This window comes from Fundulus heteroclitus, chromosome 7, assembly GCF_011125445.2.
Source record: "Fundulus heteroclitus isolate FHET01 chromosome 7, MU-UCD_Fhet_4.1, whole genome shotgun sequence".
Classification (NCBI taxonomy): Eukaryota; Metazoa; Chordata; class Actinopteri; order Cyprinodontiformes; family Fundulidae; genus Fundulus; species Fundulus heteroclitus.
Genome location: NC_046367.1, coordinates 37,542,634 through 37,556,676, shown reverse-complemented (window position 1 = coordinate 37,556,676; position 14,043 = coordinate 37,542,634). Strand labels below are relative to the sequence as shown.

Below are 14,043 nucleotides of genomic sequence, written 5' to 3'. Positions count from 1 at the left end.
CTTCGTTTAATTGAAAATATGCAGTTCCTATATTGTCCACGAGTGTTTTAAGACAGTGTTTGAATTAGCAGATTAAGCTTCAGGTGTGGAAAAATTTTAATCATTTCTTAATTTTTATCTGTTTGATGGGATGATTTTGTCATGTAGGACAGTGTTTTTAAGTTCCAAAAAATGTGAAAAAAATGTTTTTCAACATTGTATAATCACTGTGATCATTTCTTATGCATAATGCACAAGTAAATGTTTACCTGAGTAAAAGTATTGTTGTAATTACACATACTTTTCTTAAAAACGCTGAGGTTATTCATAATATATTGTGTAAAAGTGAAATTAATTTAATATGAAAAACCAACAACAAGTCCACATTTATTAGTTCTATTTAATCTTGCAATGAGTTTACTCGTGTGGCCCTCTTGAGATCAGATTAAGCTTTATGCGGCCCCTAAACCAAAATGAGTTTGACACCCCTGATGTAGAGGGTTAGGTTCTGTCTTCTCCCGTCGGTTTCTCTGCTGCTTATTCCTCTTCAGAGTTAGCAAATGTTGAGTGATGGAGTCAAACTCTGTGAAGGCTTGATCTGTTGTTGGTTGGAGACACGATGATGTGAAAAATGACGGCGGCGTTCTGGTGACCGCTGTGTTCCCGTGTCAGTAGAGCGGTCCGGCTAAGCCTCTCAAGTGTGTCTTGGAGCGGAGGTGATCGGCTGTAAGTCCATGATCCTCTCCCCAGAGCACATGACGGCATCACAGGACACGCTGGACTCTTCATCCATGCGGCCACCTCTCCCTGCTCCTCCTCGCTCCTCCTCCTCCTCACTTCCATCTCACGCCTTCTCAGTTTCTCCTTCCTTCCGTCTGTGCTGAAGCAGAGCATTGTTCAGATGTTTGGAGTCTCCTCTAAGGCTGCTGTGTTTTGCTTTGAAGCTGCCGAACTTTATTTTAAAGATTTATTTAGAAATACTTGTCAAATTTTTGCATTTTTTTTTTAATGCTGGTTTTGGTTCTCAGCTAATAGTTTAGCACAATCCAGACCGTCTTATGGACAGGAACATGGTGTGCAGAGAAAGAAGGTCAGAAAAACCTTCAGCTGATAAACGGAGGAGGAAAAATTAACTGATTGGTCTTCTCCAGCTGATTATCTGCTGTACACCACAGTTTCCGCTTGTGTCACTTATGGCATACACACACTGTATGATATTTTCAATCGTTGTACTCATGTACAGCTCAAACTGTATGACGAAACCGTAGGGTTTAAACGTTCACAGCTCACCATGTCTGTTCTTACACTGTGCGGCCCGACACTCTGATATGACCTGGCTGCTCACACTGTGCGTTCAAAATCCACAGCAAGGAGCGGCGGAGGACACGGTCCCAAAACGGGGTTTTACTAGTTCACCAGCCTGACAGAAATAAACCAGTGATTTGTAAAACTGGCAAGGAACCGGTAAAAACAGAGTCTGGTAACGCAACCAACCATCACTCTGCACACCGCTGCTGCGCGAGCTGTGTCAGCCCCGTGCGACACTGCGGACATGCTGCTGTTGTCTGCAGTTAAAAAACCTGGCTTCAAACAATTACTCGCCACTCCGCGAGGTATAAAGTCCGATATAAAGTTCCGGGACGCAAGTTTTTCTCTAACAGCGCTCCCTAAATTGTGCAACGAGTGCCGGGAATCAGCGCAAACTGAGCTGCAGTCTGCATCCTTACACGTCACAACCTTGGACCTGCGTCAGCCTCTCAATTATGAAACCTGAGAGTAACTAGTGTACTATTCCCACCTAAATAGGCTATTTTATTTATTTGGTATATTTATTTTGGTCTTTATTTAATAATAAAGTCTTATTTAATAATATAACTCAGGTCTCAAGTTATTTTTCTTTAAAAAAAATTCTGTTATGGTTAAAAAAGTTGGTTAAATAAAGATTTAATTGGAATTCTGTGTTTGTGTTCTTTATTAAAATTAAATCATTTAGCAATATCATAGAATGTCCAGGCAGAGCTGCACATAAAATATGGTTTTAAATATTTTCAATAATTATCGATATCGATCAATATGCATTTTTTTTTTTTATCGATAAGCTTTTGTTCTATATCATCCAGCCCTACGTAGGACTCAGCACCGTAGAGAGATGGCGCTACTCGGACTTTACTACCTGGAAGCCAAATGTCAACAGTAGAAGAAGAAAAGGGCGGAAGTGTCAATGCTCACTGTTAAATATGAGGCTCACTAGACGAAACGCGCTGCCTTGGCAATTCTACAAGTTGCTCCTCCGTATTTTGACTCCATGTCACACGTACCGCCGCCATACTTCTCTCCACTCCTGTGTTTTTGTTTGAGAAGAAGAAGAAGAATGTAGTTGTTTGCACAGGCGCAGTGCGCAAGGTCAGGGGAAATCGGCTCGTAGACGCTCGTAACTCCGCTTCAACAGCAGGAGGAGCTCACGATTACTCATGAGGGCCGACTGAATTTCAAACATGTTTGATTTTACAGGAGGTGGTCATGAGCGGCTAATCGCCCCTCGTTACCCCGGTATATGACACGACACAGGACCACGATCAAGCTGAAACTCCAAAAAATTCTCGTACGACTGAAGAATCAGCCAAAAAAGGCAAAAACCCGTACAGTGTATGCCCGGCTTTAGTGACATGTTTTTATTTAGTTACATCGGCTGGTAGTTTAAGGAAACAATACGGTGAAGGTAGATTTAACTTCTAAATCTAACTTCACCGTATTGTCTTAAAAAATTTCCCAAAGTCTTAAATGTAACTCAGAGTTGCAGAAGCCCTGCAAACTACCTGTATTCACACTCTGAACCATGGAGACACATGGACGAGTCAAAGATTTGATCTTTTAAAACCTCTCTGTTAAGATTGTTGATCTGTCCAAATGAATTAGGGGAGCTCTAGTGTTCATCCCTGAGGACCAACTGTGAATACACGAAGGACGCCAGACTACAGGGTGTTCACTTCAACAAGGATTCACCTAGTTAAAGCATCCCCTCTGTTAACTTTAGCACTAATAGAAGAATATACAGTAATGGCAAACAATGCTTTGTGCTGAGTTGTCTCACAGTTAACTTCATGAGTCTTTTTAAGCTGCACTGATTCACAGGTCAGAAGTGACCTTATAAAGAAAGGAGTCTGATACAAATAGATACTCGACTAAAATTGTGTGAAGCTTTGTAAGACCTTCAGAAATCTTAAAGAAATATTGATGGACCCCATTTTAAGAGGGGACAGGTCATGCCTTTCAGTTCTTCTTGGTCAGTTGTGGTCTATATAAAGTTGAAGTTCAATGCTTTGGCCTGAATTCCCTGTTAATTCCCCCCCACGTTTCCCCTCTTTACCCCTGTTCTGACGTCCGGCTGAGAGCAACTCCTTTGGTGCGCACCGTCTCTTTAAATCTAAAGATTTAACTCTTTGAAGGGGGCGGAGCTTGGTTCCTGGGCCTGTGTTGTGATTGGGAGGATGTTATGACTGTAGTATTAACCTACACTCCTCCCTGTTCGGCCATTTTTGTAGTTTGCTGGGGGACGGCGTTATAACTGAATATTTTTTAATTGTCCAGTTGTAACTGTTGAACCTCGGACCACAGAATCGCTCAGAGAAATAAACATGGCAGGTTTGCAAAATTGGTCAGCTTGAAGTCCATGACCTTGTTTAGCCGCTCTGCTTCAGATACTGACGTAATTGTTCTAAAAAGGTACTAGAGAACAGAGAAAACTGAACAGCTTGAAAGAACATGACCTAAAAAAAATCTAAAGATATCTATGCAGCAGCTGGTCAGAATAAATTAAGATTTTCTGCACTCCTGTAGACTCCAAGTACACAACAAAATGCATTTAAGGGTTAAAAAAATTAGATTTTGCACGATATGTTCCCTCTATAAAATTAGCAAAAAGTCTGGCTCCTTGGAAGAAAAGCCTAAGGAATCTGGGGAGCAGCTCTAGACTTTTGCACAATACTGTTATTGTCATGTTTTTGAGAAAACATGCATTTCTTTTCCTGGCCAATCGATCTAAATGTTTTGTTTCTACTGGAGTTGTTGGTGCAGATCTGCAGCCGAGTCGATGACAGTCATCTCTTACAGCTTCGGTGTCTTGCATACTGAATATTTCAGGAACAAATGTGTGGATTTGTCTTTGATACTAAAGAATTCCTGCGCAGCGTAAAACCTGCTTTTTACTACCTATGCGTCACAAGTGGTGTCAAGTGTGAGGCTGGCCGAATTCTTGTGCTATCAGCTCATTGTAGTTTGCACAGAGAGGTTGTATTGTGCTCTCACTGAGGTGGTTTTCTGGGGAATGTTATCAGCTTGGACTCGTTCTCTCTGTTCTCTTGCTTTCTTGTTCAACGTGGATTACTGCCGGACTCTTTAAAAGGCTTTTCATCAGTTCTGCCTTTTTTACTCGTTTTATTCTGACTTTTGCGCTGGATGAAATAAAAGAGTACTTTAAGGGCCAGTCCACATGTAGCTGGGTTTAAAAAAAAACCGTAACATTTAAAAAAAAAAACAATACCAATAGAGACAGGAGTTTATTTTATTTATTTATTTTTTTTTTTTAAAAGTTTTCATCCACACCAACCCGCAGAAATACACTACGGAGCATTTAAAAAAAAAATAAAAAAAAAAAAACAGATCCATAGGGTACAGTGTACCGCAAAACTAAAACTTTTTTTTCCTCTTTTTTTCCTTTTTTCTTCTTCTTTTTTTCTTCCTTTTTTTCTCTTTTCTTTTTTTCTTCTTCTCTTTTTTTTCCTATTCCTTTTTTTTCCCTTTTTTTCTCTTTTTTTCCCCTTTTCCTTTTTTTTTCTTTTTCTTTCTTTTTTTCTTCTTTTTTTTCCTCGAAAAAAGAGAAGGGGAAAAAAAGAGAAAAAAAAAACTAAACAAAAATAAAAAAAATAAAACTTATGTCAGCCAATTAGGATCCTTCAAAACAACCATGACTTCCTGCTAGGAATGAATCACGGCCCCGGGAGTTTTGAGCTTGTGGATAGATAAAGAAGTTGAGCTTCGTTTAAACTCCGTGTTAGAATATAAAGTTATTAAAACTCAAGATAAGGTCGATTTTAACTCCACCGTATGCCAAAGTGTATAAACAATGGTCGCACAGGTGTGACGCAGTGCAGCAATATATATGGCATCCACCCATTTCACTGCAGGTAAAAGTATTTTTTATTAACATGTTCTCCTCACCCCCGCCATTACAGGATGGGTTTCCAGGGACTGGAGTCCTCAGATTTTACCATGCTGGGCTTTTTTTCCTTGGGTTTCATATTTACATTGTCATAAACCTAACATGTCAGAAAATAGCATCTGTAAATTTTTTTTAAATTTAAGTGCATGTACACTTGGGCTGTGCATAGAAATCGATACAAAGATTAATATTGATGTTTTTAAAAACGATTTAATATTAATATTCTGGCTTTCAATAGTGATATACCTCCCAACCCCTAGGGGGCGGTATCACAGCGCGCCGTTACTGTTCACAATGAAGAAGTGAAAGTGAGACGAGTTTGCGGAACGGCCGACAGGATTATAAAAGTCCCTAAAATCAGACGTTTGAGCACATTTTTGGTTTCTGTGATGCGTTAAATGCATTGAACCAAATGCACTTTATTTTCCTGTTACTATATCAGTGTTTATTAAATTTAACATAAATACAATATTTGGCTGGTTTTGTTGATTGAATGACTTTGATCATTAATTTGAAAGTAATAAATATCGTATTGTATCGGCTGATCCTAGTTGATACCCAGCACTAATGTACACAGGAAGTAAAGAGCTAATTTAAATACTTTGCAGGATTTTTTGTGGTTGCCATGTCTGTTGTTTAGAGGCTTGTCCAGTTTCTGCACACCAATATGATTTAATTTCATTCTTTTAAATGTGTAGACTTTTTATTTGCACTCCCTCTGAGCTCTTCCACGCAGAGCTTACCGCCCCTCTTACCCTTTCACCCCCACTTTACTTCTTTTGCTCTCGTGATTTGTAGCACAGGAGAAAAGTTAATCTCACGAACGCTGATAAATGACTCAAGAGTAGAGCTGTGGTGTGACTCTGCCACGTGAAGAGGTACGTTCTCGCGTCTGACAACGAGCCGTTGGTGCTGCCTGCAGATGAATGCGTTGCTGCGCCAGGAGGACCCCTGGACCTGTGATTTACGGCCGTTTAGCTCAAAGTAAACAACACCAGAGAGAGTGTCCAAGAGAGAAAGTTGTCCTCAGAGGCAGGAAGAAACGGTGGAAAAACGTAGACAGCAGTGCAAGCACTCTAACAAGACCTTGGGTGCAGTGCACACACACAATAAGCCCTTTGTACTGTCTCTCCATGGGTACTGTAGGGGTGCGGTATGCCCTGTTAACTATGCCGGCTAGCATGGGGCCAGCCCCCCTCAGCTGGACACAAAGTCTCTGGGATGAAACTACAACCTATTTCACTCATTTCATAAGCTTTTCCTGCTTTTGCCTCTTAGGCTATTCTTTTATTTTCCTTCCCTTCTTTGAAAATGGTCAAATAATTCCTGTCAGACCAGATAGCTATCTGTGAACATCAGTGCTGTCAGATTCTGAGTGGGTTTCAGGTTTAGGCTTTAAGCCACTCTAACTCATCAAAGCCATTTCCATCTCAGCTATTGCTGCATGTTTAGGGTTGGCTCCACCCGTCTTCCCATCAGCCCCCTGTCCCCTGCGGAAGGAAAGCCTCCCCACAGCATGATGCTGCCACCACCATGTTTTACGCTCACTGTGGCCCTAAAGTTACATGTTGATCTCATCTCTGTGCTCTAACCACTCGGCCACCAAGGGGAGTGGTGGCCTAGTGGTTAGAGCACAGAGCTTCAGTCCCAGAGGTTCTGAGTTTAACTCCCACAAGCTGCCATTCTGGGTCCCTGAGCAAGACTCTTAACCCCCAATTGCTCCCCAGGCGCCGCAAAGTGGCAGCCCACTGCTCCCCAAGGGCATGGGTTAAGATGCAGAAGTGAATTTCTCCATTGTGAGATCAATAAAGTTCTATTATTATTATTATTATTATTATTATTATTATTATTATTATTATTATTATTATTATTATCTCATCGTCCATGTGTTTGGTTGGTCTACTTTGGGCAGGACGATATAGGAAAATCGATAAAATAGAAAACATATCCATCGATCATTTATCAACAAATTCAAAACATATTTCAAGTGCAGCCCCGGCCATTTTATGCTGTTGCTTATTTTAACCCATTTTAAAATAAAGAACACACAAACACTGAATTCAAAACCATTTGTTCAACCAACTTTTTACCAAAACTGCAAGTTTTTAACAAAGAAAAAAGAACTGGCACTCTCTGAACTCTCTTAAGGGGGCGGAGCTTGGTTCCTGGGTCTGCGTTTGTGATTGGTTAGGAGGATGTAATGACTGTAATATTAACCTACATGGCTAGAATGCAAAAGGAAGGAAAATTGTTACTGTTTGGAAGTTCTTATTTACCTTTTTTTTTTCTAGCATCGATATACGTCTATCGGTCAATATCTATATCGTTACTGATTTGTCGTCCAGCCCTAGGTCCACTTCTTAATTGGATGAATAACGGCAAACAGGACGTTTGGTACAGTTTTTCACCGTGGCTTTCTTCCTGACTGTCAGTTCACCAACCTACTCTCTCCGAGGCCTTTACAGAGCAGCTGGATTTATGCTGGGTTTAAATTACACACAGGTGGACTCTGTTAACTCATCGGCTGATCTCTGAAGATAGATGGACGTTATTTTATTTGCAGGTTTCTGAGTAAAGGGAGCTGAATATAAATCTTTTGCTGCATTTTGTCAGTCTGTTGATGAGGTTATGTTCGTTTTGTCGTCTCTGCAGAAAGAATGCAGCCATTCACCATTTAATTCACCGCGTCATTACTAGATGCTTGTAATTGAGTTTTATTTTAACATTTCCTTATAGGAAAGAGTAAAACAAAGTTAGGTAATCTCAAAAGTATTAAATCTGATCATTTCAAGTGGTTTTATTAGTAAAAAATTAGCGTTTTTTCATGCTTCTCTGGCAACCCTTGAGTTAAAAACCTGCTAACGCTGGGATCGTTGAAAAGAAACTATAGATGCTGATATAATGAAAGGTAGAGGAGAAGCTTGTATCCTCGGCGAGGAGTTCAGCAGTGGTCTGAGTCTGTGCGTGTGACTGAGAGCGTTTTTTAAAAACAGATTTCCCAGTTTCCAGCCCAACGCAGGCTGTAACTGGTACGGGCCGATCGGACGGGCCAACACCTGATTCTGAGAAAGATTTGTAGACCTCTACCCAGGAAAACCTCCACACAGACGGCAAAAACGTATCTATGTAAAAACAATGTACTTATAAAAGTGTACTAAATGTGACAAGGACGTTTTTTTTTGTTTTTTTGTCTCCTGCACTTTGGAGCGTTTTCAATATTTTAAAGATCCCTCTCCCTGACACAGAGGCGCTAAAATATTCAGTGTTTTGTGCTTTTTCTTTATTTGTCCCGCCAGAAAAAAGCCAAAGGCGAAGAGCTGTTTGAGCAGATCATGTACCATTTGGACATCGTGGAGAAAGACTACTTTGGACTGCGCTTCATGGACTCGGCACAGGTCCCGGTAAGAACCGCGTTGCATCGAGGAGAACAGACGCGGCTTTAAATTAGTTTTTGGGGAGGAAAAAGTCAACTCGATGAAAAATGTGATGACATGTTAACATAAATAAATTGTTGTCCCTGACACAAGTCGCTGAAGCATTCCCTGGTCAGACGTCTGATTTCCTTCCAAATCATTCGCTCATCTGTACAAAAAGCTTAATCCTCTTCCCTTTCAGCGAACGGGTTAAAGGGATTGGTTAAGGGAGATTTGTCAGCGCTGGCCGTTCCGCTGTCCTGTTACACAAACCGCTTTAAGTCAGTGACCCGGTTCCTTTCACAGAAAACCCTGTCCAGCCACTGAAGTAGCGGGAGGTGCCGGAGGGAGAGACGAGCGCAGGGGAAGGGTGGAGAGCATGTTTAAGTTGGGCGAGGGAGGGGATGTGATGAGGAATGTGGGGGAGAGGAAACTAGAAAGTGCTGCGAGTTCCTCTGTTATCAGCCTGTCTCCACTTACACATGGCTACACATCGACCATGACTCCATCTCCTTCTGAGCTGCCTCTGTAAAGCCTGGAAGAAACAGAAAAAAATCAGGCCACTGATTAATTAGCTGCTGGCCTTTATTCACTCAGCTGCGCATTTGTATTAGAAATAAGCACGTTTTTTATTCCAGGAGCGAATAAGTGAAAGGCTCATCTGCTATTTAAAAGGTTTGTCCGTGACAAAGATGTTCTGTTTTTCTAATGTTTCATAAAAAGTTTGCACAGCGAATATTTCCTGACGCCTCCTATAGAACCAGCTTTGCTGTTTGGCATCAAAATAGAAGGCATTTATGTTTTAATGTTGCCTTTTGCAGCACACAGTCACTGGTTACTGGGGCTGTGCATAAAAATTGATACAAAGATTGATATTGATGTTTTTAAAAACGATTTAATATCGATATTCTGGCTTTTAATGCCTCCCAACCCCTAGGGGGCGTTAGTACAGCGCGCCATTACTGTACACAGCAAGGAAGGGAAAGTGAGACGAATTTGCGGAACGGCCGACAGGATTATAGAACCACCTTCGTCGTTAAAATCAGACGTTTGGACACATTTTTGGTTTCTGTGATGCGTTAAATGCATTGAACCAAATGCACTTTATTTTCCTGTTAATATATCAGTGTACAATAAATTGAACATAAATATATTTGGCTGGTTTTGTTGAATAAATGACTGAGCATTAATCTGAAAGTAATAAATATCGATATTGGAATCAAATTAAATCGAGCTGAGCTATATTGATATTCGTATTGAATCGGCTCATCCTAGATAGTTCTGGGCGATATGGATTAAAAAATGAATCTCCGATTTTATCATACCAAATCCGATTAATCGATTTTTTTTTTCCCCTCCTTTTGTTTCATAAAAAGAAATTCAAGAAATTATTTTAAAACCTTGCTTTTATGTCAAGCATTTCTTCAGGGAGTTGACCTGAATTCAAAGTGCAACTAAAAACAAGCTGTGAAACATGCTTGTAAAACAAGATGGCAGCCGTGCCATTATAAACAATGAAAATATAACAAAACATTTGCTACAAGTGGTATTACACATTGAGCTAAGAACAGGCTTCACTGCACTTGTGAACTTCAAACTAAGTTAAAAAAAGTAAATAAGTAAATGAAGTACCTCGTATTATGGTAAAAAAAAGTTTCTACTTAACAATATTTTGACAATACATTTGCCTAAACATATATCCAGCATCACATGCTGTTCTCTTCATGGAAACCCAATGAGTGTATTGGCAAAATAAAATCCAGATTTTCCAAAAATGAAATCTTAAAGAATTGTAAATTCGAATTAATCGATTAAATCGATTTATCGCCCAGCCCTAATCATAGATGATACCCAGATTTACTGGTTACCAGGATTAATTCAGCTTCACCAAGTTAAAAACTTCAAATAACTGTAAAGGACTGCTTGATTGCGATGTTTTGTACCTTTTATGTCAAGCACCATGCATTTATGCAAGGTAGGTCAATGATGTATTTGACCAGTTAAGTTTCACCAATCTATATTTTAATGAATGATTTTAATATACTCTGTGATAAAGCCGCCATAGAGGTAAAGAAAGCCACTGATTTTTTTTTTATCAGTTACACAGCAGCTTTTTTTTTTTATTTGCGTCAGTTAACAAGGTTGCTTCCTGAAAAATGCTATTTTTATAGGCTTCTTCTTTTCGGTCGGCATTGTTAAACTTTGTTGGCAGTTCCCTAGAAATCCAGTTGACTTGTAGTTGCTGGGGGAGGGGTGAGAGGGGATTGGTTATGAACTATGAAAGATTCCTACCATGTGGCTTTTCATATAGCTGCTCAGATATTATGAGAAACTTCTAAACTTAAACATGCTGACTTCAACTAACTCTGACCTTATTTTTGTGGTGATGTATAAATTGACACAGATCGTTAGTTTGTATCCACGGTTGCAGGTGTGGCTCGACTGACTGGTTACCAGCTTAACGTTTTTGTCTCTGGCTCCTTGCTCCCTGACATTGTTTATTGTTGCATCACAGTCTAGGTGAATATGTGATTCTGATTGGCTGCAGGGCGTCTGTTAAAAAGTGTTACAGGACGTCTATAAAAGACTTCCGGTCAAACAGCCCGATTTCTCTAAATTATTGCGCCGGCTCAAACGTTAGCTGGTGAGGGCAGGACCGTTGATGCTGGTTAGCTTGGCAACATGTCATAACGAGAGATATTAAATGGTTCCCTCAGCCGCTTTTTGTGAAAAATTGACAATTTTAAAAGTGAAAAAAACCTTAAAGTGTTAATAATTGATGGTATAAGCGGGATAATGACCTTTTGAGCTGTCCATTATCAGAAAAGACTGGACTTAGCGGAAGCAGCGTTGGACGGTTCACGCCTCAGCGTCCTCCATTAATTTCTGATAATGAACAGGTCAATAGTCATTATCCTCTCACATTCATGTTGGCCTTTTAAATCAGTTCAGCTGTGATACCCAGACTGAATTTGTTAATCAGAAAACAAGTTTTAGAAACAAGAATTTGGTGCGGAAGTTTGAATTTGTGGATTTTCATTTATCAACACATGGATACATAAGACATAGAGGGTCAAATATTTACATACACCACACCCCAATGATATTTAAGTAAAAGTTGCAGAGAAAAGTTGACATTTTGTTGCGATACCACATAACGTTTGTTCCCATCAACACGTTTTGGACAAACTTTTGTTCTGATGCTTGCCAGTTCTTCTTGGTAGAGCTCATTTAAATTGGTTAGTTCTCTGGTACAAACCAAGCTTTTAACTTTAGTCCTTGAATTTCGCTGGGATCAGGGGCGTTATGTCAGTCTTCTTTACGGTTATGATAGGGGTTTGGGTTCCAGTATCCTGTGAAAACTACAATCGAGGAACCAGAAAAGCTCAGACTTGTCATAAACTGTCATAATACAGAAATGTCTTTAAAATATTCCTCATGCTGCGGCCGGACCTTCATAGTTGTTGGAACCTTTTGGACTTGTTTACCCTAAATATATATATGTTTTTATTTTAATTCCCATTTTAATTGCCCTCTTTTCTGTTTTAGCATTGGCTCGACGTCACAAAAAGTATCAAAAAGCAAGTCAAAAGTAAGTTTTTCAGTACCATTCTTGGTAATATAACCACTTTCCAGTCATTCCACTGTTATAAACGTATTCAGGACAGTTACGAGGCTAACAATTTGCCGTGCTTTTAATTTAGTTGGCCCACCGTACTGCCTTCACATGAGAGTCAAGTTCTACTCTTCAGAACCGAACAACCTGCATGAAGAACTCACCAGGTAAGCCAAGGGCAGCAGCTCAGAGCCTCCGTAGGTAAAGCTGTGGGACCTGGATCACAGAAAAAAAAAAATCAGTCTGTCTTGATGCAGAAAGGCAGAACTCACATTTAAACCACTTTTTCTTCATCCTTGCCCGTCACCATGATGATTAGACTTGGGAAGAAACATGCCAGATAGGTGCTAAAATGAGCGTCCTCTGTAGGTTGGTCAGATTACAGCTTTGGAGGTTAATTAAAGAGCTCTGTGACATAAATTCATCAAATAAGTATCAGCTGATGGGCTTCAGGCATGCCTCCTCAGCATGTAGGTTTGTGATGCCCATCCCACTGAGAGGAGGCGCCAGAGCAGACTCAGGGGTTACCTGCCTTCTAAGCTGCTTTAACGTCACCCAGAGTGAGCAGAGCAGTGGCGCTTAGAAGGAAGTCTGGGCTTCCCTGGAGAATCTGGAACCTGGAAGTTTATCTGGGATAAGACGAAAACGACGGAATGATGGACGACTAAGCCAACAAATACATTCCTTCAGTGATTTATACTTCTAGGGCGGTACACAACTTTGTTAGCTCTCAGGAAGGAAGAGTTATATAATAGTCAATGCTGTAGTTTCTTAGTTTGTACAGACTATGTCAGTCTAAACCCAACTTAAACTGATTTATACCTTAGAAAAATGCACAAATTGCTTGTTCTGCTGAATTTTTTTTTTTATATAATGGCAAAGGTTAAGCTAACAGAAAAATTATTTTAGTAATATATTCTTAGTTTCAAATCAATTATTTCCTCCCCACCTTTCACCATCTTGACAACCTGTCTATCAGGTCAGGTGTAAATCTTTCATATGGTCGACATGGATCAAAGGGTTTCCGTACGTTTTGTAAAATTCGGGATTTTTCAGGTCTGGGTAACTATAGAACAAAGAAAATTAGAGTGTGGAAAAAAATGTATTATGTAATATTTTCAGGCTTTAATTCTAAATTCCACTGTCTAAATGTTTGGCCATCTTTCTTTATTCCCTTATTTTTTGTGCCCTATTTTCGTTCCCACCTTTTTTATTTCCTTCTTACCCTCTGTCCTTCCATCCTACCTCCCTTATTCCTTCTGTCCTTCCACGTGTCCTTAGTTGTACCCTTTCCTTTTCCTTGTTACTTTTCCTCCTATCTCTGGAGTAAGGAATCTTGCTTTTAAATCTCACACAGAGCTGAGACACTTTGTTTTAATGATTTTAATGATATTCTTTTAACTGTAGACACCAAGAGTAGTGCCATTTTAGTCGTTTTATGGTTTATTAGCAGCCTTTGATGCCATAGATTATAACATATTATCCTGCTTGGAACAGGATGTTGACAACAAAGGTTCATGTTATACCTCACAGGCAGGAGATTATGTCAATTTTCCATGTCTGTTATATTTCCAACATAACATTATTTCATTCATTGTGTTTATTTTATCTGTCAATCCCACCAAACATAAATGTAGCATTTTATAGGGCAAAGTTGATCGATATTTTAAATATAAACAGTTCATTTACTGTCTTATTTCCTTTTGTTAGTAAATCCTTGGTTCAGAAAAAGAGGTCAACAGATCTGTCAGGGATCACAGTAACTCTTACTTGTGTCTTAGACTGATTGTACTAGAAGTTCTTTATCCGAACACAAA

General features: G+C 39.7%; 1 protein-coding gene across 4 annotated transcripts in view; it reads left to right on the top strand.

The window, feature by feature from the left end:
• Positions 1-14,043, top strand: part of epb41l5 (erythrocyte membrane protein band 4.1 like 5) — a 55,699-nt gene that overhangs the window by 5,727 nt on the left and 35,929 nt on the right. For all 4 annotated transcript variants that reach the window (XM_021308639.2, XM_012882575.3, XM_012882574.3 and 1 more), the window contains exons 3-5: positions 8,494-8,598; positions 12,160-12,202; positions 12,315-12,393. In XM_021308639.2, coding sequence (XP_021164314.2) covers positions 8,530-8,598; positions 12,160-12,202; positions 12,315-12,393 — 191 coding nt within the window. In that variant the 5' untranslated portion in view covers positions 8,494-8,529. The remainder of the gene's footprint in view (positions 1-8,493; positions 8,599-12,159; positions 12,203-12,314; positions 12,394-14,043) is intronic.